At 44.2% G+C, this 24478-nt stretch overlaps 1 protein-coding gene across 1 annotated transcript; it reads left to right on the top strand.

Annotated features, from left to right (window-relative positions):
- The first annotated feature begins 338 nt into the window (after nucleotides 1–338).
- Nucleotides 339–19005, top strand: FUCA1 (alpha-L-fucosidase 1). The gene is given in 10 exon segments (XM_043998157.1): nucleotides 339–788; nucleotides 7402–7536; nucleotides 9813–9950; nucleotides 10893–10998; nucleotides 11983–12183; nucleotides 13359–13378; nucleotides 13501–13665; nucleotides 16092–16116; nucleotides 16118–16192; nucleotides 18148–19005. Coding segments are annotated over 10 exon segments (1377 nt in total). The 5' UTR covers nucleotides 339–417; the 3' UTR covers nucleotides 18289–19005.
- The last annotated feature ends 5473 nt before the right edge of the window (nucleotides 19006–24478 follow it).

Consider the following 24478-nt stretch of genomic DNA (forward strand, 5'->3'; position numbering starts at 1 on the left):
CCCCAGGTGAGAGCAGGCGAGGGAGCACACTGGAGAAAGGCATCGGCCAGAGGGCCCAGAGCGGTGACGGGACTTGCCTCAGGGTCTCTGGACTTCGAGCCAGGCCTCCCTCTTAAATCCCGAGCTCGGGTCTCCTCAATCCGCCTCCCCCCCCCCCCCGCCACCCTCCCCTGTCCCCCGCCGCAGCGGTATCCCTATCCACTGAGGCTTCCCCCGCTTTCCCTCATCGGACGCCAGAGGGAGCTAGAGTTATGGGGGTCCTGGAAGGCCGCGGGCGTCACTGGGAGGCGGGATCGGCCCCGCCCTCTTCTTCGCCCCGGCCAATCAGTGCGGCGGAGAGGAGGAGCTCGCGGACCAGGATGGGGCCTAGCGCGCTCTGCAGAGCTGCCCTGCTACAGTCCGGCCGCTATCTCCGGGATGGAGGCTATGGGGCCCTCGGCTGCCCAGCAGTGTGGCCGCTGGCTGCTGCTGCCCCTGCTCCTGCTGACGGCCTCGGCCTCGCCGCGCTACACCCCGGACTGGGAGAGCCTGGACGCGCGGCCGCTGCCCTCCTGGTTCGACGAGGCCAAGTTCGGCGTGTTCGTGCACTGGGGCGTGTACTCGGTACCGGCCTGGGGCAGCGAGTGGTTCTGGTGGGACTGGCAGGGCTTACATGACCCCAAGTTCGAAGCCTTCATGCGCCTGAACTACCCCCCGGGCTTCTCCTACCCCGACTTCGGCCCCCAGTTCAAGGCCACGTTCTACAACCCCAAGCAGTGGGCCGATCTCTTCGAGGCTTCCGGGGCCAGGTGAGACCGGGTGCGGTGCCGGCCGGGGAGGGCCTGGCTGCCTCGGGTTTGCAGAGGAGGAAACTAAAGCCCAGAGGGGTCGGATTCCAACTCGGGGCATCGGGGTACTGCTCCACGAAGCCAAGCTGCCACGCACCTACGGGTGGGCAAGGTGCGGATAGGGAGGGAGCCTCGGACCCGGGTTCCAATTCAGGCCCCACCCTAACTTCTGTATCGCTTTACAAGTATCTCCATACTTTCCCATTCTTATCCCCTTTTTTCAGATAAGGATACTGAGGCTGAGGAAGCATAAGTGACTTTCCAGGTGTGCGGGTTATTGTTTTTGTATCCCCAGAGCTTGATGCGTTGTCTTATGCTTAGGAGGTAATTAGTAAATGTGTATTGATTGACTGTCCCGGACACAGAGGGCTAGTAACTGTAACAAGATTTGAATTTAGGTGTTTCTGACTCCCAAGTTCAGGACTTTGAAACTGCTTTATATAGAGCAAAGTAGCAACAAGCTACTGTTGCCCTGGTAGCCCCCAGTATTCATTAATGGCTTACTGTGAGAAGGGGCAACTAGATGGGCCAGTGTGGGTAGAGCTCCAGGCCTGAAGTCAGGAAGACTTACCTTCCTGAGTTCAAATCCAGCCTCAGACACTTCCTAGCTATGTGACTCTGGGCACAAGTCACTTTACCCTGTTTACCTCAGTTTCCTCATCTGTAAAATGAGCTCCAGTGTCTTTGCCAAGAACACCCCAAATGGGGTCATGAAGAGTTGCACATAACTGGATACAACTGAAAAGGAACAGTAATCTAACTCTTCTTTAGGAAGAGGCATAAGAAAGAGTTCACATTTGTAAAGTGGAGTTTTCCCCCACAACATCCCTGTGTAATAGTAGAAAAGTATTATTGCTCCCACTGACAGATGAAGTCACTGAGATTTAGAGAAGGGAAATTAGCTGCAGACCCTTGACATGGCTAGGAAAGAGCTGAAACTCCAAAGCAGGTCTTCAGTGTTCTTTGGTGTTCCTTTCTCTGCACCTGACTTCTTCTGATTATTCACCTATTATCTAGTTAGGAGATAACTTGGAGTTATTGGGGGGGGGGGCACCTTTTCCAGAGTAAGGAGGGCTGGAAGTTGTGGTTCTTGACTCCCCATGTGAGCAATCCATTTCTTAGCCTTAAATTTTTCACTTCCTGGGTAACCTTAGGAATTACTCGGGCCCACCTCTTATTTTACCAATAAGGAGACAAAAATACAGCATCTCCCACTCTCCAGAAGTGCCATCCTGAGTGCATACCAACCTCATTGGGTTATTTTAAGGCTCAAGTCAGGTACTGAACCTAAAGGGTTTTGTAAACTGGCCTCCCTAGACTGTTGCTTTCATTTTTCTCCTTGATTCTCTTCCCTCCTTCAGTCCCACTCCAGTTCTCTCTTTTGGCCATTCTGGACACCTCCCCTTCTCTACCCTGCTCTGCTTCCCCTTCTTATCCCACTTCTTTCTGTGTCCTTTTTCCAAAGAAGGATTAGGGCTTCCCTTCTGGGCAAGAAAGAAGAGCCAAGGAGAACTGGGCTTTTTCTTCTAGGGCAGATGACTTCCAGTAGCAGAAGTTGATGCTGTCTACATCTTTGAGTTACACAATCATGAGAACCACAGGGGATCCTGGGGGCTAATCTAGTCCAAGCCCATCATGTGACCCATGAGTAACCTGAGTAGCCTTTCCTGATTCCCCCTGAATGATATGAAGGCACCTTCCCTCTGTGATTATCTTCAGTTTATCCCGTCTCTCTAGTTGTATACAGTTGCTTGCATGTTGTCTCCCCCATTAGACTAAGCTGCTAAATGGCAGGAACTGTCTTTTGCCTTTTCCTTTTATCCTCAACACTTAGCACAGACTGTCAGAGAAGTGACCTATCAAAGGTCACAAAGCCAGCAAATTACTCAATCTCTGAATTCTAGTTTCTCTATGTTGTATAAAGGGGATAATACTAGAACCTACCTCAAGGTTGTTGTGAAGCTCACATTGGGCGTGGAGAAACTGGAGAGTCCTGGGCAGCCAGTACAGTATAGGGTGCATGCTATGTGTGGATCAGTTGAGAGAACTGAACCGGGCATTCTTAGCTTGGAGAAGGGAAGGGAAGGACATTGAGACAGACTGACAATTTGATGGCTCTGTTCAAATATGTGACAGGGCAGGATGTGGATCAGACTTCTTTGATTTGGCCCAAGGGCGAAGGGTAGAGCTTACAAAGAGTCCAATTTAGTCTCAACATCAGGAAAATAGTTTCCTATTTATTCATAAGCTGTGCAGACATGGAATAGGTTGTACAGACCAGGGATGGTAGGTTCCCCAGCCTTGAAAGTCTTTAGAGGCAGCTAGATGGCGCAGTGGATAGAGCACCAGCCCTGGATTCAGGAGGGCCTGAGTTCAAATCCGGCCTCAGACACTTAACACTTACTAGCTGTGTGACCCTGGGCAAGTCACTTAACCCCAATTGCCTCACTAAAAAAAAAAGTCTTTAAGCTGAAACTGGTTATACTAAGGGTATAAAAGAAATGATTTAGCAGGATTCTTAAACTTTTTTTTTATGTCATGGATCCTTATGGCAATCTGGTGATGCCTATGGATCCCTTCTCTGAGTATATTTAAATGCAGGCTATAAAGTCCATAGGATTATGAAGGAAACTATATTAGGATGAAGTGACTATTTTTTTCAAATCCAGGAACCCCAGATTAAGAAACCCTTCTTTGCAGGTGGGACTAGATGACCCCTCATGTCCCTTCCAACCAGCAAATATTTATTAGAGTTTTGCCAGTGGTTACTTACAAGGTTAAGTCAACCTGTTAGTCCATAAACATATATTAAGCACCTACTATGTGCCAGGCACTGTGCTTACAATATAATGAGGAAGATAGTATGCAAACAACTATGTACAACTAAGCTGTATACAGGATAAATAGGAAATAATAGATGAAAGGTCCTAGAATTAAGGGGGATCTGAAAAGGCTTCCTATAGGAGCCAGGAGGCAGCAATGAGGACTTTGAGAGGGTCCCAAAGCCCATAAATGTGGAAGGCTGGATTTCAACCCAGATTACTCTATCTGGCTGGCCCTTGCTCTTCTACTATTCCTCTCTCCCTCCTCTTCCTGTTCCTTGTAGGATTAGAATCCATTTCTCCTAATTTCCCATTCAGTGCTTTTCTGAACACACCCTATGGCCTCCTTGAAAGAATTATGTATCTTGTCTCCAAAACATGTAGAGACTCCTGATCTTTCAAAGATAAAAACTGGGGCAGCTAGATGGCGCAGTGGTTAAAGCACCAGCCCTGGATTCAGGAGTACTTGAGTTCAAATCCAGCCTCAGACACCTGACACTTACTAGCTGTGTGACCCTGGGCAAGTCACTTAACCCCCATTGCCTGCAAAAAAAAAAAACAAAAAACAAAGATAAAAACTTATTCATATAGGTATTTCTCAGGGTGACAGCATCAGTCACATGGTAGAACTCTTATAAGTTCCTAACTTTTCTCAGACCACTTCAAATGATTTTGGCGACCACACAAGAAAACTATGTTTGTGACCCAGAAGCTAGTTTACTGGGATTTTGTAATGTTTTGGATGGGATGTACCTTAACTTCTTTTGGTCCTTTATCCAATCTGTAAATCAGAAATGCAGGAAGCAACCTCAGGGCTCATCAATCCCAATTTTTATCATTTTATAAATGAAAAAAATAGGCCTATAGAGGTTAAATGACTTTCCTAAAGTTCTAAGCCTGGTTTGCTCCCAGGCATTGACTCCAAATATCTTTCTCCTCTTTTCATCTCCTTTCCTCCTGAAAGACAGTATGACCTAGTGGATAAAATACTTGATTGGGGGAGGGGGGGGACAGGGGATGGGGGGACTCAGACCTATGTTCCAATCTCACTCTTATCATTTACTTATCTCTTTGTCTCTTGCCAAGTCATTTCTTTGTGCCTCGATTTCTTCATTTGTATTGTGAAATGGGACTATCATCTAATAGTATCCAGGAAAAAATATACATAGAAGTGTTTTGCAAGCTTTAAACTCATTTACAAATGTCAGCTGTTGTCCCTCTCACATAGCTTTAGAAGAGAGTTTGTAAACTTTTTTTTGTATCCTGGACCCTCTGGTAAAACCTATGAGCCTCATCTCATAATAATCTTTTTTTTCATATGTAAAATAGGATTGCAAAGTAGACCAGTTCTTGAAATATATTTATCAAAATTATTTTTAAAAAACAAGTTCACAGATTGATTCTAGGTTAAGAACCTCTTGTTTCGTGGAATAAATCTATAGGATCTCCTGCCCTCCAAGTATCTTCCTCCATAAAACTTTTTGAAAAGAAAACCAAGAAAGACAGTTTTCCTTCATAAATCATGACTCTGTTTCCTAGTTATTTTCAGAGTGGCCTTGTTGTGTTGGAGGAGGAAGGGGCTACAAAGATCAACCAGGCCAACTTCCTTCTTTTAGAGGGTCCAATAAAGATAGGGAACTTGTACAAAGTCAGGCTGTTAAAAGCACCCAAACCCCAAATGAACAGCTTTGTACTCCTGGTGTCCAGGGCTCTTTCCAGATTACCACATTGCCTTCCCACATTCTCTTTTCTACTGAGAAAAACAGAAACGGCCATTTCTCGGCAAGACTACTCTGTCTTTTGAAGGGTAGATAAAATGTTAAATGTTAAAAGGAGCAGGTAGCAGCTTTGGGGGGGAAAGGAAAAGCTGATGAACATTCATTTCTATCCCGTCGCTAGCAAATTCAATAAAAGCAAATCGAGGTACATAATCCAAGCACAATCAGTTTAACAGTGACACACATATAATTAACCAAGCACGTCAGACTGGCCACCTCAGTAAGGCCAGCTATCTCAGTGAGTAGTCTAGAACATTATAGTTGGCTACACTAAGAAAAGTGGATTGGCATTCAGCCATGGCTAGTCATGCCCCTCTCTGACAATTAAGGAATATTCATTGTTTTATAGTACTCATCTGCCTCTTGTAATCTTGGCTAGGAGATCAATATATCTAGGTTTGCTCACCCCTTTGAAGAGATCAAGTCTCCTCTAACTGCACAAGAACAGGCAAGGATGGAGATATAGCCTTAGGGGGTGTGGTACCAGGTTCAGCTGGTTGGTGCTTGAAAACAAGTAGATGTCCCAGGGCTAACTGCATGAGTGATAACAACTTTTCTGTTCAACCACACTTTTAAATTAACTCTGAGGGAAAACTGCACTCCTGAGCTTAACTCAGGATGGAGAAGGTAGCTAGAACAATCATACAAAATGGGGCGGTAATACAGAATATTGTCAGTTACAGAATAGAATTAGTTATTGAATGATACAGAATAATTTTAACTCCCTCACCACTACCACCACCCTTTTTCTCCCTCCTGCCTCCTCCTAAGTTAGTGAGTCCAGGATTGCTACCTCTTTGGGATGCCATCATGAAATTTAAAGGCTGACACAGTCACCTGGTCCCTCTCCTTGACTATCAGACATTCTTAAAGTCTCAAAGATAATTCTGAGTATTTTGAAAGGCCTGTGATTTCCTTGGTGTGAACGTCATCTTTCACCCATATCAATTGCATTCCTTCCTGCTATCACCGAGTGCCAGCCTTCTCGTGATGAGCTCTTAGGCTGGTTTTGGGATGAAAAGAGATGTCATTGTGATCCATCTGAAGCCCTACCAGCCTAGAAGGACCAGCCATAGCTTAGACTCTGCTAACTCTGCCTTTAGGAACACAGTTCACATTTAAAGCACAGTGAAGCACGAGAAGAGAAAGAAGCTGGGAAAAGGGGAAGTTCTCTGTGTCAAGAGCCCCAGAATCTCCATCTTTCTCCAGATGTCTCTCCCGCAAGCAAACCCTGAAGCTCCTTTTTTTTTTTTGATGAGGCAATTGAGATTAAGTGACTTGCCCAGGGTCACATAGCTAGTAAGTGTCAAGCGTCTGAGGCCGGATTTGAACTCAGGTACTCCTGACTCCAGGGCAGGTGCTTTATCCACTGCGCCACCTAGCTGCCCCTTGAAGTTCCTTTTAAAGGCACCATTTGTCGGGAATCTTTAAGGAAGCTGTTGGTCCCCTTCCATCCTCAATAAAGTAGAAATAGAGGCAGACATTTTGTAAGGCAGGATTTTTTTTTTAGTATATAATATTTTTTCCCCTATTTGTTGAGAGGTAGATTTGGGCTTCCCAACCCTGAGAGCCATCCCAAAGTGGTCTGGGCTATCAGCCTCAGGAGGAGCTGGTTCCCCTCTCTGGAAGACCTGAAACAAAGCCTGAGGAACTACTTGTTGGGGACATTGTAGTCACACTAGATACCCTCAAAGGGGCCCTGCATCTCTGAGATTCTGAGATTCTGCAGGAGCCCTAATAGTGTATCGAACAAAGCTCTCCACATCGTGAAGGTTGGAGAAGAGACCACAGATTGCTGCTGGCCTCTTCTTTTGTTCACATTAATTTACTAAGCATCTGCTCTGCGCCAAACCCTGGGAATATAAAAGCAAAAAGAGCCCCCACCCCTTCCAAAAGTTTACATTTCACTGAGACAGTATGTACGAAAAGCTGAGCAGGAGAAGAGCATTCACAACATGGCTTTGATTTCCACAGGTATGTGGTCCTGACCAGCAAGCATCATGAAGGCTATACACTCTGGCCCAGCAATACATCTTGGAACTGGAATTCTGTGGATGTCGGACCCCACCGGGATCTGGTGGGCGAACTGGGACTTTACCTTCGAGCAAAGTAAGTGTGCTTGTTGCTTATTAGCTTTGGACTCACTTTTGCTGGCATTCAGTCACTTGCAAATCTCCTCAGCTTGTCTCCTTGGCTTTCTCAAGTTACTAAGAATTATCTGCAGAGTGGTTTCATTGTCAATTAAGCACTATTGCCAGTTTCTGCTTGTTTGAGGTTTGGCAATTTCTCCAAAGCCAAAGATGACCGGGCTACAAGTGGCATTTGAATGGTGAATAGAAACTGCCCAGAATAGGCCACAATGTCTGTATCAGACTAGGAAACAATCCATTGACTCAAGGGCTTCTCAGATCCTACTTTTTAGGAAGTGGTGGGAAGCACGGTGAGACAATAGTTCAGAAAAAGATTTGGGGGTTTAATGGACTGGGCAGGTAGGTGGCACAATGAATAGAGTACAAGGCTTGAATTCAGGAAGATTTCTCTTCCTGAGTTCAAGTCTGACCTCAGACACTTAATAGCTGTGTGACCCTGGGCAAGTCACTTCACCCTGTTTGCCTCAGTTTCCTCTTCTGTCAAATGAGCTGGAGAAGGAAATGGCAAAACATTCCAGTACCTTTGCCAAGAAAACCCCAAATAGGGTCACGAAGAGTCAGATATTTCTGAAATGACTAAACAATAAAGCTCACAGTGCATCAACAGCGTGAATTGGTGGTCAAGACAGTGTTAATGCAATCTTGGGTGGAATGGGCTACCTTCCACAAGGTGGGTGACCCCTCCTCAGAGATCTTCCAACAGAAGCTAGATGACCACTCATTAGCTATGTAATAGTGGAGTTTCTTGTCCTGGATGGCTTGAACTAATGGTGCTGAGAAGTTGCATTTGATTATTCAATATTCTGATTCTGATTGGGTCATCTCCTACCACTTGGCCCTCTGTTCCTATGTTCCTCCCTAGGTTTTGCCATAATATGCCCACCCCACTCCTGATACTTTAATCCTTCCCTTTCTCCTGAGCTAAAGAGAATAGAATTTGAGCTTCCTTCTTCTGAGTTTGAGTAACTGCTTCCAACACCATTAGCAACTCCTAACTTAGATCTGGGTCTATCTAACACATCAGTGGTTCTCAGACTCCTTGGCTTCAGGACCCTTTACACTCTTAAAAATTATTAAAGGGGGCAGCTAGGCAGCGCAGTGGATAAAGCACTGGTCCTGGATTCAGGAGGACCTGGGTTCAAATCTGGCCTCAGACGCTTGACACTAGTTGTGTGACCCTGGGCAATTCACTTAACCCTCATTGCCCACCAAAAAAAAAAAATTATTGAGTACCCCCTGAAAGAATTTTTAGTAATGTGACTTATTTTGTCTTTTCTATGAATATTGTTTATCTAACAATAGTTACCATAATAAAAATTAAAACACATTACTATTGTTATGAAAATAGTTTTAATCTCATAGGACACCACCACCACCACTACTACCCACAAAGGGAAGGGGGAGGAAGTCCAAACACCTAAGCTATTTGAACTTAAGCAGCTGGGAGGCTCAGTGGATAAAGTGCTGGGCTTGAGTTAGGAAGACCTGAGTTCAAATATAGACTCAGACACTAGCTGTGTGACCCTGGGCAAGTCACTTAGCCTCTGTTTGCCTTAACCCACTTTAGAAGGAAATAGTAAACCACTCCAGTATCTTTGCTAAGAAAATTCCTTGGACAGTATTGATGCCAACTGAAGCACAATTTAAATTTAATGGAGGGTGAGGACCATCGACCTTAGATTCTCTAGGGTGGCCACCCCATCTTTACTGTCTTATTGGAAGTCATTTGTAAATGAAGAAGTAGAAACATTTTCTTAAAGTCTAGAAGTCACTAGAGTGAGGGAGTTACCTGGGAAGGAAAGAGACTGGGAATGTAGATGTATTTTTACAGGTTGGAAAAAATGTGTGACTTGGTAAACTTGTTGTACAAACTTACTATATACTCCAGTGCTTATACCAAGGGGGCATATCTTGCTTCTAAAAGTATTCTCTAATGTCATCTTAACTCCTCTATTTCTATGGTGATGTCCTTCAAATTTCTTCTTTGTCATTCAGGGAGACCCTTGAAATAAATCCTATAATAAATATTTGTTATAAATGAATTGAATTCCTGCAGTGAAACCCATTACATCAAATATCTGTTCGTTGAAAAAAATTGAAATTTGTTTTAGAATCTAATCCCCCATCTATCAGTTCCACACTATGTAATATTAGGTCTTGCTATTTTTATTTTAAAAGGAGCTGTTTTTAAAAATTCCTCATGAGATAATTCTATTTTCTGCTTCATCTTTTTAGGAATATTCGTTATGGACTGTACCACTCACTCCTGGAGTGGTTTCATCCCTTATATATACTCGACAAGAAAAACAACTTCAAAACCCAGAATTTTGTCAATGCCAAGGTCCTACCAGAAATGGTTGATCTTGTGAACAAGTAAGAACCTCTCTGACCTTCAGTTTCATCCTCTGTAAAATTGGGTTGGTGCATTTACATTATGATTCCTACCTTATAGGACTTTATAACATTAAAGGGTTAGAAAAACAGAACGTGCAGGCAGTTTTCATTGCTTCAAAAATATCCTCCACGGGGCAGCTAGATGGCACAGTGGATAAAGCACCGGCCCTGGATTCAGGAATACCTGAGTTCAAATCTGGCCTCAGACACTTGACACTTACTAGCTGTGTGACCCTGGGCAAGTCACTTAACCCCCATTGCCCCGCCCAAAAAAAAAAATCCTCCATGGGAACAGTCATTCCACCCAACTCTGGGTACAGCCTTACTAAGGGATAAGGTCAAGGTCTTCCTAGACCTCCAAGAGAACAATTTCTATGCAGTGAAGGGCTAGAGTAAGCCATCTAATGCTGCCATGGGGATGGGTTCAGGAACTAGCATCCTATCGTTTCACAGCCCCCTCTTCTTTTCTTGCCAAGTACATCATTTCCTTGGTTATAAGGATCTCCCAGGGAAGAGCTTACTTTCCAAGGCAGTCAGCATCTTCTTAGAGACTGTCTGAGGGCACTCAGATGAAGCAGCTTACCAGGCCCACAGAACCAGTATGGTCCAGGGGCAGGACTTGCCTCTGAGGTAGCTCTCTGACCACTGCTCCATGCTGCCCCTCTACAAAATACTTGCCATCCATGCTTTTAGCCCTGTGAGGCAAGGAGAGGAGTCTAGTCCCAGTGTTACAGATGAGGGTGAGAAGACTCACACAGTGAAATTCCTTGTCTGAGGTTACATGGCTCTTCATAAGTGCTAGAGCTGGGCCTAGACCCTGGGTCTCTTGACCACTGCCCCACTGCTAAGTCACCCAGACCCCTATGCTGCTCTAGATTGGAAAGACTCCTCCAGCAGGTGACCCTTCCATGTGTCTTTCAGGTACAAGCCTGACCTGATCTGGTCTGATGGAGAATGGGAAGCCCCTGACACTTACTGGAATGCCACTGAGTTCCTGGCCTGGCTGTACAATGACAGCCCTGTTAAGGTAGGTGACTGGTGAATGCCTGGTTGTGGCAGTAGAAGGTGGGTATCCTTCCTTCCCCTCCATAATTGGTCAGGAGAGAAAAGAAGGAAATAAGGAAGCTTTCCAAGAATGCAGGACACATATAGCATGCTGCTGGGGGGGGATTTTGTGGCACTGGGGGGAAGAGTAAGAAATTCAAGTTCCTGTACATTCATGTTGTCCTTGGCAGATGGTGAAAAGAATTGTTCCCTAGCATGGAGTCTTAGGTCACTTAGGTCACGTAGGGTCACTGAATGTGCCATGGATTAGTAATATATATTTCATGTCTACCAGTGATGTTTTATGCAGTGCCTGCTATATGCACTCTGTATTGATAAGACAGTCTATAATACAAGGTAGTAAATAGGATCCATACATAGCATGGGTCCTGACAGGTCTAGGAGAAAAGGAGGGAGGATAACTGGCATGACCAGATGACCAGATCCAGAAGGATCTTGATAAGGCTAGAGCACTGGGCTGATTCTAACAAGATTTTTCACTTGGGTACAAACTGTCATCTTCACTAGTGTAAGATGGAGAGAGAGGGGGGATGAACAGACAGTTGTTCTGAGAAGGACCTGGGCATTTCAGTGGACTGCAGGATTCACACAAGTCAGCAATGTGATGTAAGGGAGAAAAAAAACAACAAATGAGGTCTTGAGCTGCATGAAGAGGCCTGAGCTTCCAGGAATAGGGAGGTGATATGCCCACTGTTTGGTCCTCTGCAGACCTCACCTCGAAGATCACATCCAGCTCTGGGCACCACAGCATGGTGAAGGGCTGTGCTTCCCTGTCATATGAGGAACAGGGAAGGAATAAATAGTGCTTGCTTACCCTTGCTTAGCAGAATACATTCTTGAATTGCAGTCAGCCAAGAAAAGCCAGTCAATTTGCTTTTATAGCTATAGACAAAGGAATCCATGTGGCTTCATCCCTGGTGACTCAGTTCTATGTTTCATCTTTTAGGATCAAATTGTGGTTAATGATCGATGGGGCCAGGACACTGGATGTAAACATGGCGGCTACTTTAACTGTAAGGACAAATACAGGCCAACGACTCTCCCAAAACACAAGTGGGAGATGTGCACCACTCTTGATAAAAAATCCTGGGGTTATCGGCGTGACATGGACAGCACTGATGTCATGACTGATGTAGAAATCCTTTCGGTAAGAGCTGCTTTGACTTTGGTCTCCTGAATCAGAGAGGAGAGAGAAAGGATGTAGTGGAAAGATGGCAGGAGTCAGGAGACTGGGGTTCATTCTTAGCTTCATGATCTCTTCTTAGGTATTGCTTTCTCATCTGTGCCATTAGGAGACTGGACTAGCTCATCTCTGAGGTATCTGCTATAAATCAGCTATCTGACATTCTGGGCATAAAGAGTCTTCTACCTAGCCTGAGATTGTGAGTTCTAAAGACTCTTCCTGCTCTGAAATTCTGTGTTCCTGCTCAGACATTTTGGCTTCTAAGAGTCTTCTTCCAAGGACAACTAGGTGGCACAGTGGATAGAGCACTGGCCCTGAAGTCAGGAGGACCTGAGTTCAAATCCAGCCTCAGACACTTGACACTTACTAGCTGTGTGGCCCTGGGAAAGTCACTTAACCCTCATTGTCCTGCAAAAAAAAAAAGTCCTCTTCCCAGTTCTGATACTGTGGTCTCCATGAAGCCTTTCCTGACCCCTCCCTTCCAAACTACTCTACATATATTTGTATTCATTCTGCATTTGTAATGTATATATCAATATATTACATACTTCATGTCTTCCCCATTGTTATGGAAACTCCTTTTGAATGAGGGGTGTATCATTCTCTTGTGTTGTTGTTCAGTTTTATCCAACTCTTTGTGACCTTATTTGGGCTTTTCTTGGCAAAGATACTGGAGCAGTTTGCCATTTCCTTCTCCAGCTCATTTGACAGGTAAGGAAAAACCAAGGCAAACAGGATGAGGTGACTTACTTGTCCACAGTCACACAATTTGGAAGTGTAGAAGGCCAGATTCTAACTCGGTTCTTCCCAACTCCAAGCAGACACTCTTATCTACTACGTCACCTGGCTTTCCTCCTGTCATTTTCTATTTACTTGTATTGCCAGTGTGTATCACACTTGCCATGTGGTAGAAGTTTAAAAAAAGACTTAATTGGTTTGCTTAAGGTCCTTTCCAACTTGAACTTTCTGTGTTCTAAGGACCCTTGTAGATCTGAGATGCTGATTCTTTTTTTTTTTTTTTTTGCTGGGCAATGAGGGTTACGTGACTTGCTCAGGTTCACACAGTGAGATGCTGATTCTAAACAGCCCTCTTTACCAAGATTTTGACACACACACCCCCAAGGGCCTAAAAAACAGAGAACATTCTCCAGGTTGTTTGGTCATGGTGGTGGTTGTTTAACATTTATGAATTTCAGAGCAATGTATCCAGTACCACTATTAATGGGTAAAGGCACTTCATTGTTTCTTTCTTCTTTCCAGGAACTAGTTTTTTGTTGTGAGCCTGGGAGGCAACTATCTGCTCAATGTCGGGCCAACAAAAGATGGGATCATTCCTCCTATGTTCCAAGAAAGGCTCCTTTCTGTGGGGCGCTGGCTGAAAATCAATGGGGAGGGGATCTATACTTCTAAACCATGGAGGGTGCAAACGGAAAACACCACCATATGGTAAGTTGCCCTCTCCCGCATTTGATTGGGTCACTAGGTCTAATGTCCCATCCCTCATGAGGATCTCTCTTGTATCTAAATGTGGCTTACTATTAGATGCCCCATGTCCAACACAGCCTCTCTGAGTTCCCTCCCCTGCTGAGCCCTGCAATCTTCAGAAGCTTCCTGATTTCCCTCAGGTTAAATCCTTCTGTCTATAGACTTGTAAAAGAACCAGCCAATCCTGGCAACTCGCTCCACTCAGTGCCTCTTAGCCTTCTTTGTGCTGTGGACAACTTTAGCCATCCAGTGAAACGTATGCACCCCTTCCAAGAACAGTGCAGAAAATATACATCAATGCATATTTTCATATGCATTTTATTAAACACTTAACAAAATACCAGGAATTACACAGGAAGCCAATTATATTGTCATAGGCATGCAGCTTATACTTCCCTTGCAGTCATTCCACAGGGGCATCTGGACCCCAGCTTCAGAGCCCCTGCTCTAATGCAAGCCTCGATAGAAATTGTTCTAGGTGAGTGACAGCCCTGGCTAGGGGCTCTAGTCTTAGAGATGATAGGGGAGAAATGGCTCAAAGGCAGACTGGAAGTCAAAAGAGGTGGGTTTTTGAAACTCAGTTTTGCCACTACCTCTATAAAAACTCTATATTAAAAAGGAGGGGTGGGCAGCTAGGTGGCACAGTGGATAGAGCAGCAGCCCTGAAGTCAAGAGTACCTGAGTTCAAATCTGGCCTCAGACACTTTGAACACTTGCTAGCTGTGTGACCCTGGGCAAGTCACTTAATCCCAATTGCCTCACTAAAAAAAGGGGGGGGGCAGCTAGGTGGCACAGTGGATAGAGCACTGGCCCTGGATTCAGGAGGACCTGAGTTCAAATCCGGCCTCAGATACTTGACACTTACTAGCTGTGTGACTCTGGGCAAGTCATTTAACCCCAACTGCCTCACCCAAAAAAAAAAAAAAAAGGGCCAGATTCAACAATCTATAGGGTTCCATTCTAAAAGTCCTGTAACATTCATCACTTCCAAGCACATTAGGTCTTTGGAGAGCATTATCAGGTCTTTGTCTCAGAGGGAAATTAAAAACCCAGAGCTGTTCTTGGCCCTCTCTGCAAGTTGCCATTGGACCACAAGTGAGAGGTCCCTCTTCATTTCCTACCTGAAGCCACTAGACTAGATAAGATGCACTCGCTTGCTGCCCTTGGTCCAGAACTCTGTTTGCTTTCAGCTGTTCTTTTCCCTGAGTAGACAGGTGTTCACGTCAAAGGCCATGGCAGATGAGGTGGGAGTAGAGTTGGGAAGATGACAATGACCTTTGACGTTTACACTGGCTTAGATGCCTTTTCCTTCTGCCATGATGGGTACTTAAAAAAATAGAATCATCCCCATTTTCAAATGAAAAAACCGAGGCTCAGAGGAGTAAAGGTCATCCAGGCAGAGGCAGGCTGGGGCTTGAACCACATCTTCTGACTCCGAGTCTTTCCTCCCCTTTCCATTCTCACACCTATTCATTGTTCTCAATCTGGGGGCAGCTAGGTGGCGCAGTGGATAAAGCACTGGCCCTGGATTCAGGAGGACCTGAGTTCAAATGCGGCCTCAGATACTTGACACTTACTAGTTGTGTGACCCCTGGCAAGTCAAACCCCCACTGCCTTGCAAAAAAAAAAAAAGTGAAAAAGTGGAATAGACATTGTTCTCAATCTACAAATGTTTTTGCTGCAAGTGGATCTTGTGCCACGCTTCTACGTTGGATTGTTTGGTGAAATAGTGGCCCTAGTCGTTGCTGCACAGCAGGGGACAGAGCACTGACTCTGGAGTAAGAAGACACCCTGGGGGGGCAGCTAGATGGCACAGTGGTTAAAGCATTGGCCCTGGCTTCAGGAGTACCTGAGTTCAAATCTGGCCTCAGACACTTAACACTTACTAGCTGTGTGGACCCTGGGCAAGTCACTAACCCCCATTGCCTCACTAAAATAAAAAAAAGACAAAAACAAAAGAAGACACCCTGGGTTGAGATCCCACCTGAAATTTATGACCCAGAAGACACCTGGGCAAATCCTAGCTCCATGGGCCTCCCTTTTCTCATCTGTAGATGTAGGGCCTCTGAGATCCCTCACTAGCTGTCTCTCTGGGATCTCAAGATGTTCTGTCCATTAAATGACAGGAAATACTTGTTCAATGTCTAGCTTATGTGAACCTGGTGAAGTGCCAGGTAAATTAGTTGAGAGGAAGGGCCCTGTTGAGAAAGGAAAGCAGAAGAAGAACATTACCAGCTCCTAATTCAAAGGGATTTCCCAGTTCTAAGAACATTGACAGGAACTCTGAGTCCAAATAATGGACTCTTCCATGGAATGGACTCTGATGGATGGGTGCTTCATGAATATTTCATTCCATTGGATAAGTCTATGGTGACTGTCTTCTGCAGCTATACCACAAAGGAATCTGCCTTGTAATGCCTTCTTCAACTCATGGCCACAGCAAAGAGTGCTAGAGCTGACCTCTCCTGTCCAACAAAATATGACAAAGGTAAGTATCTTACCCGTGTTGTGAAAAGAGCTTTCTAGCCTTGGAACTATTAGCAAAGTTGGAAATCCTCTGGAGCAAAGCTGTCAAATTCATGGGGCTGCAATTAATAAAAAAACAGTCCACAAAGATAATGTTCACTGGTGGGTTTTCTGAGTCAATATGCAGTCCCCAGGGATCCATTTGAGTCTGACACCACAGCTCTGGAGCCCCTTCCTTGGTTTTTCTCCTATTTCCTATTATGTTCTTAGCCCCCTGGGATAGAAAAACCCTCTTCCACCATGTACACCACTCAGCACTTTACAGGAGTCATTAGTCTGTTCTGGGGGTTTTTTTGTTTGTTTGTTTGTTTGCAGGGCAATGTGGGTTAAGTGACTTGCCCAGGGTCACACAGCTAGTAAGTGTCAAGTGTCTGAGGCTGGATTTGAACTCAGGTCCTTCTGAATCCAGGTCCTGTGCTTTATCTACTGTGCGACCCAGCTGCCCCAAAGTTTTTAGTTGATATACTGTTTTTCTCCACTGCCTTTTTTTTTTGGGGGGGGGGGGGGCAATGAGGGTTAAGTGACTTGCCGGATTTGAACACAGGTCTTTCTGAATCCAAGGACTCTGCTTTCTCCCCTGTGCCATCTAGCTGCCCCTCATTTAGTCCTGTTCTAAAGCTGTCTGAATGGTTCATAATTTTGCTGTCCAAGAACTTTCTCCATAAATATGAGAAAATACTTCACCCCATTCCTTTGCAGCAGTCAACTTCTTTGGTTGTATTGATTGATTTTGCTGAATTTTTTCCTTCTTAAAACAATATGTTGGGTAGCTAGGTTGGCACAGTGGATAAAACACCGGCCCCGGATTCAGGAGTACCTGAGTTCCAATCCGGCGTCAGACACTTGACACTTACTAGCTGTGAGACCCTGGGCAACGTCACTTAACAATCATTGCCCCACAAAAAACAAACAAACAATATGTTGGGGCAGCTAGGTGGTGCAGTGGATAGAGCACTGGCCCTGAATCAGGAGGAACTGTTATCAAATCCCGTCTCAGACACCTTGACACTAGCTGTAAGACCCTGGGAAGTCACTTAACCCCAATTGCCTCCAACAAAAAAAAAAAATGTGTGTGTGTGTATGTATATATATATATACACAAACACGTATATATGTTATAAAAAATAGGTGGAATTAAGTCAATATAAAACAAAATAAAAAATTTACTTAAAAAAAGAAAGAAAGATGTCACCCCCCAAGAACCCTTACCTTCTGTAGGGAGAAACATTATCTATACACAAATATATTAAATCATTGGACCTAAAAAAAACACAACTTTGTTTCTGCCCTTCCAGTGAGGATCTTGGAATGGGCACTATTAAAAGCATTATTCCTCCCCATTTTATAGATTGCGAGGGGGGAGTCCTCCTTCACTTAGCTGAGATCACCTCGCTGAAAGTATTGGAGCCAAAAACCAGTCTTCAGGCTATAAGTCTGTTGCCCTTATTAGTATATCCACTATGGAGGCTCCTAGGTGGTGGAGTCAGACTTAAGGGTCAGAAAGACCCCTGTTTGAATCCTGCCTTGGATACTTTCATAACTGTGTGACCCTGGGCATGCACTAAACCACTTTCAGCCTCAGTTTCCTTATCTATAAAATGAATAACAGCCCTTTCTCCAAGATCGTTTCTGAGGATCCAATGAGGTAACATATTTAAAGCACTCCAACCCATTCTAGCTGTTCTCTTTAGGTAGTTACAGTCTTGTGTGCAAATGGTTTTAATTCTTGAAATAAGCCATGAACCTTACTGTGCAGTCTTGGGCAGATGACTTGCCCTCTTTGAGGCTCAATCTTTCCTACTTCTCTGATGAGGAAAATGGACAGATCGTGTCTAACATCCTTCCCTGCTCTGTTTCAGAGCTTAGGGCTGGTCACATAGAAAGACCTTTCTTGTCTTTTGCTTTCTTTATTTCTAGGTGAGCATGTTGGGCGTCCCAGGGTTTCTGAAGTGGTCACAGTGCTCAATGGATCAAGGCCTCTTTGTTTACCTGCCTGAACTGTCTCCAGATATTATAAAGATGAACATTTGGACTCTCAAACTAGAGGGAGTCAAGTGAGGCATCATGTCCCCAAACACACCAGTGTCTATGACTCTTTACTATTTTGATTTTTGCTTCTAAGACATGATTCCACTCTAAAGACTCTTCCTGCTCTGAAATTCTGTGTTCCTGCTCAGACATTTTGGGTTCTGAGAGTCTTCTTCCAAGGACAGCTAGGTGGCACAGTGGACAGAGCACCAGCCCTGGAGTCAGGAGGACCTGAGTTCAAATTCGGCCTCAGACACTTGACACTTACTAGCTGTGTGACCCTGGGCAAGTCACTTAACCCTCCTTGTCCCTAAAAAAAAAAAGAGAGGAGAGTGGGTGGCACTGTGGGTGCCAGGGACTGTCCCTCTCTATAGAGCCAGTTCCTTACCCTGTTAAAAGCCAAGTCTGTTCATGAAGAGGACTAGAGAAGGCTCATTTAGAGCCCCTGCTTCTTGAGCCTGACAGTTCCCCCTGCAACAAACCTGGAGGGATTCCAGCCGCCTTGGGTAGAGAAGAGAATGGGAAAGAAGGCTTGACCACATCCATAGGATGGAGGATTTGCTTTTGTTCGCATTCTAATCTGAAAAGCCCTGAAGGCACCGTGTCCCTTACTGTTCAATTCCCTTTCACAATGTGCAATTAAAGAACAAGCGATCCAATCAATTTCTTGTTCAGGCCCTGTGCCTCTTTGTATGTTGATTGTTTTGACACCTGTGGAAAAAAATAAACTGTTTTTCCATTTAAAAAGGATGTTGTGCTACTCATTCTGCCGGGAACCTCCTGCCTGCCCTGTCAGAAATCACATGGTACAAGAGATCTTCAGTGTGTCCCCCACACGGAATAGTAAAGTCAGGATTGGGAGGCAGAAGTGCTGGGGTCCTAGTGCTGCTGCCTCTGCCACTAACTCACTGGGAACCTTGGGCGAGGCAGCTCACTGCTCTGAGCCTCATCTTCCACCTCCATAAAGTGGGAAAAATGATTGGAATGCCCCTACTGGGGGAAAACTCCTAAGTGATCATATAGTAGGAAGAGTCCCAGACAAAAAGGGCACCTGTCTGCCTTCCTCTGATGCTGACTCCATGGCTTCACACAAAGACTCATGAACCTCTCAGGTTCTGGGATGTTCGAAGCTGGTAGTGATTATTGCCAAGCCTGTGCTTTGGAGTGTACCGAACAAGCTTTCCCCAACAACTCTGAATAAACAAGTGCAAGTATTAATAAGCCCATTTTTAAAAATCATAACAGTATTTTATTATTTACAGTTACATGTAAAGATAGTTTTTCAACATTTGTTTTCATAAGATTTTTAGTTCCAAATTTTCCTTCTCCCTCTCCTCCCCCCTTCCCCAAGACAGAAAGCAATCTGATATGGGCTATATATGTACAATCACATTAAACATATTTCTGCATTAGTCACGTTGTGAAGAAGAATCAGAACAAAAAGGAAAAACCTCAAAAAAATAAAGTAGAAACACTATGGTTCAATCTGCATTCAGAACCCACAGTTCTTTTTTCTGGATGTGGAGAACATTTTTCCATTGTGAGTTCTTTAGAATTGTCTTGGATCATTGTATTGCTGAGAAGAGCCAAGTCTATCATAGTTGATCATCACATAATGTTGTTGATACTGTGTACGATGTTCTCTGTTCTGCTCACTTCACTCAGCATCAGTCACCTTAAGTCTTTCCAGATTTTTTCTGAAATCTGCCTGTTCTTACAGCACAATAGTATTCTATTACATTCATATACCACAACTTGTTCAGCCATTCCCCAATGGATGGGCATTCCCCTCAATTTCTAGTTCTTTGCTACATATGGGTCCTTTTCCCTTTTTTATGATCTCTTTGGGATACAGACCTAGTATGGTATTACTGCGTCAAGGGTATGAACAGTCCCATAGCCCTTTGGGCCATAGTTCCAAAATTGCTCTCCAGAATGATTGAATCAGTTCACACAATGCTTCATTTTCCATTTTTCCCACAGCTTCTCAACATTTATTATTTCCTTTTTTGTCATCTTAGCCAATCTGAGAGGTGTCAGGTGGTACCTCAGGTTGTTTAATTGCATTTCTCATCAATAGTGATTTAGAGCATTTTTTCATATGGCAATAGATAGCTTTGATTTCTTCATCAGAAAACTGCTGTTCACATCCTTTGACCATTTCTTAATGAGCCATTTTTAAAGGTGAAGAAACTAAGCCTAGGTGAAGAAATTATAGATTTGCAGAGTAGGAAGAGACCTCAGCAGCCTTCCTACCCAGGAAATCCTGACTAATAACAGGGCAAGGGGTCATCCAGCCTAAAATATTGATTAATGTGATCGCTGAGCTTAAACCTTTAAAGAAAGCCAGGAGAGATCCTGCGGATGAGCCCTTGAGCTCTAACTACAAATGTCAATGCCCTAGGTCAAGCCCAAGAAACACTCCCTCCTAGAGGAGGGGTAGAGAAGAGCCAATGGCCAGAATACTACAGCCAGGGACTCTGCTTGAGACTAAGAGTTAAGGCACCATAGGGGAAGCCACCATGGCCACCCCTCCTAGCAGCCATCTAGCAGTTTGCTATTGAAGCTAATTCCCAAACTCAGCACCCTGTGACAACAAGCCATCATTATGTGCTTCTACATGCCAACCAGGTGCCAGGTGCTGGGAGACAAAAACTAATCCTCGACCTCAGGTAGCTTATATTCTCTCAGTAACTACACTCACACAGCAGGTGTCTACCACTACCATTGTTGCTTTGAGGGTAACCAACTCAAAAAAATATGAAAGTTTTTTAACAGTCGGTTAGGATAACTGAAAGGCGCCAGTTTTTGAAGGACCACCCTTTTGGGGAGGAGACCAACGGCATGAGCTACGCACGTCAGTCCACCTGCTGCAAACGTCAGACTGCCTGCTACGCACTCGACTTCCGGGGTGCGAGCTTAAAAGACAAGGAGAGAGGGGCAGCTAGATGGTGCAGTGGATAGAGCACCGGCCCTGGAATCAGGAGTAGCTGAGTTCAAATCCGGCCTCAGACACTTAACACTTACTAGCTGTGTGACCCTGGGCAAGTCACTTAACCCCAATTGCCTCACTTAAAAAAAAAAAAAAAAAAAGACAAGGAGAGAACGGAAGTGGGGCTTTTTCCTGCTCTGCTGGTCTCCTGACTGCGCTGCACAGACAGTCTCTCTCTCTCTCCAAAGGTGACCTTCGGTTTTGGTGAGTTTTTATAAGGATATAGACTAAGCTAGACTTAAGACGATTTGTATTGTGTTTCTACTTTCCTATCCTTCTAATCAACATCACCTTGTGACTACCATATAATAAAAGTCTATCTAGAAAACCAAAAACTTCTTCCATTTACTAGTCTGGGAGATAAATTAAGGGAAAGGTTAAAGAGGGGAGATTTATGATCTATATCCCATTTTAAATCTCACATTTGTCCTTCATTTGTGAAGAGGACCAGTGGCATCACAGGGTGATGTCTTGACTCGTGAAATGAATTGGATTTAAGTGAGACGAAGTTGCACAAAGTCATCAGTCTCACTCTCTTCCAGAGTCACGGATGTCCAGTGGTAGGACAAAAGGCAAGAGACTAGCAATGGCCCAGCATGCAGTGGATAACCCTGGTGTCTTCACATGCTTGGGGTACACATCCTCCTGACTCACTGACAGGTTTGAGTGCCATTGGTTACCCTCAGCCTGATTTAGCCCATCTGCTGAGAAGGTTTACTGAGCTGTGGCTAAAGGGCATGCACAGCTTCTTGGATTCTGGTTAGGTGAAGTCCTGCGGAGGTTCTTCCAACTATGAAGGCATCTCTGCTTAGCCGTCAGGTCACGGCTGATTTCCCCTCATTTTGAATAATTTGAGAAGGATCTGAAGGATTTTGCAGAGAGTAAAAGACCTTGGACTTCAGTTCCGCATTTAAAGCAGTTGGAAATTTCACAGGATGAACCTAAAGAGAGTTGGCATCTGTATAGAAAGGGGGATCAAAATGGAAGAGGAGGGGCAGCTAGGTGGCACAGTGGATAGAGCACCGGCCCTGGAGTCAGGAGTACCTGGGTTCAAATCCGGCCTCAGACACTTGACACTTACTAGCTGTGTGACCCTGGGCAAGTCACTTAACCCTCATTGCCCTGCAAAAAAAAAAAAAATCTCTAGCTTGACTAAACCTTAAAATAAAATTAAACTCAGAAATTCTACCATACTTCCTTGTATCTCAGCCTCAGAGGCTGCATTGAATGTACAAACATCTGCTAACAAAAAGTCACACACCAAACTCTCCCTCCTCTTTAATCTTGGCTTGTCGCCTCTTCAAGCTAATAACTTACCATCATTGGTAGCTGTCTTTGGTGCCCTTTTCATCCTTGTTGAAGGTGTCCAAACAACATTGTTGAAAACATCATGCTTTTTAGCATGGGGAGCAAGCATATACTTCACTCCATTGGTGACTGGGAAAACCAAGAGAGCATTGTACACTATCCAGAACAAATATCGATAACTTCTCTGGGCGCTCAAATTTTGCCATAATTTTCTACAAGCCCTCATGACTTACAGGCCCTGGTCAGATCAATGAATGCTGTGTAAAAACCTCTGTTCTGCTCCTGGCATTTCTCCTGGAGTTCTTGGGCAGCAAACACTATATCAATCATTCCTCAGCCTTTTCTCAAACCACACAGGCTCTCAGGTGGATGACCATCTTCTGGGTAAAGGATCAGCCTATTAAGGATGACTCTGGCAAGAATCTCTCCTACCACACAAGACACAGTAGTAAATGACTATAGCAACTGAGTGAGATGGGAAGTACACCCACCAACCCCTGTAATCGAGACTCGAGGAGAAAGGAGGCCCAAAGCCCTGATTTTATTTCTTTCAAAGAAGGTGTACCACACTCACTGGGACAACCAGGAGGTGTGACACACCGAGATTAGGAAACCAAGCATTTTTTATACACTTTACAGACATCTATTTTAAGCAAAATGCGGCAATTAGGTTAATACTATATGTTCAGCAATAAATCTCTCTCCTGGGATGTTCAGCGATAAATCTCTCTCCTGGGTCAGAGTGCCCCACCTCAGGGGTCAGCCATAGGTATTTTGAAAAAATTTCCTGTTTCAGCATGTCTACCTAATGTCTCGGTGCAGACCCTATGAAGCAATTTTTAAGTTGACATGCCTATATTTAGAAAGGGGTAGTAGCTTCCCGTTATTGTCTCTCTCTAGAGAAAAAACAGAGAGAGAGAGAAATAGGGGGCTTTAAGGGGCTTTTTAAGACCTTGAGATCAGATCACTGGGCTGAAGGGGGGGGCACTTTCCATCTCAGGGGAGGGTCATATCCCTATATCCCTCTCAACAACCTACTGTTTGATAAACCCAAAGACTCTAGCTTCTGCAATAAGAACTCACCTATTTAGCAAAAACTGCTGGGAAAACTGGAAATAGCATGGCAGAAACTAGATATAGAACAACATCTTAAAACCATATACCAAAATAAGTCAAAATGGGTAACAAGATTTTGACATAAAGGATGATACCAAGGCAAATCAGAAGAGGAAGTTCTTGTTTACCTGTCAGATCTTTGGGGCGGGGGGGCGGGGGGGGGAGGGAGGGAAGAATTTATGACAAAGATCAGATAGAGAACATTATGAAATACAAAATAGGTCATTTTTATTATATTAAATTAAAATGTTTTTGCACAAACAAAACAATGCAAACCAAGGTTAGAAGGAAAGCAGAAAATTGGGAAACAATTTTTAACAACCAGTATTTCTGATAAAGGCCTCATTTCTCAAATTTATATGAATACAAGTCATTTCCCAAGCGAGAAATGGTCAAAGGATATGAATAGGCAGGTCTTTAGATGCAGAAATTAAAAACTATAGTCATATGAAAAAATGTTCTCAATCACTATTAATTAGAGAAATGCAAATTAAAATCCCACTAAGGTACTACCTCACACCTATCAAATTGGCTAATATGACAAAAATGGAAAGTGGTAAGTGTTGGAAAAGATGTGGGAAAAATTGAACAACTAATATATTGTTAGTGGAGTTGTGAACTGATCCAGCCATTCTGGAGAGTGTAAAGGCTAAAATTTTAGCTATTCTGTCTAAAATAACTAATGAGTGGTCACCAATAAATTATAAGCTTTAGCAAGGGTTAGACTTTTAAGCATTTATTAAGGAGAATAAGAATTTGGTGAGAGAAGGGGAAAGGCCTACAATTCATCTATCTATTAAAGGG

The sequence above is a fragment of the Dromiciops gliroides genome, chromosome 3 (assembly GCF_019393635.1).
Source record: "Dromiciops gliroides isolate mDroGli1 chromosome 3, mDroGli1.pri, whole genome shotgun sequence".
Lineage (NCBI taxonomy): Eukaryota > Metazoa > Chordata > Mammalia > Microbiotheria > Microbiotheriidae > Dromiciops > Dromiciops gliroides.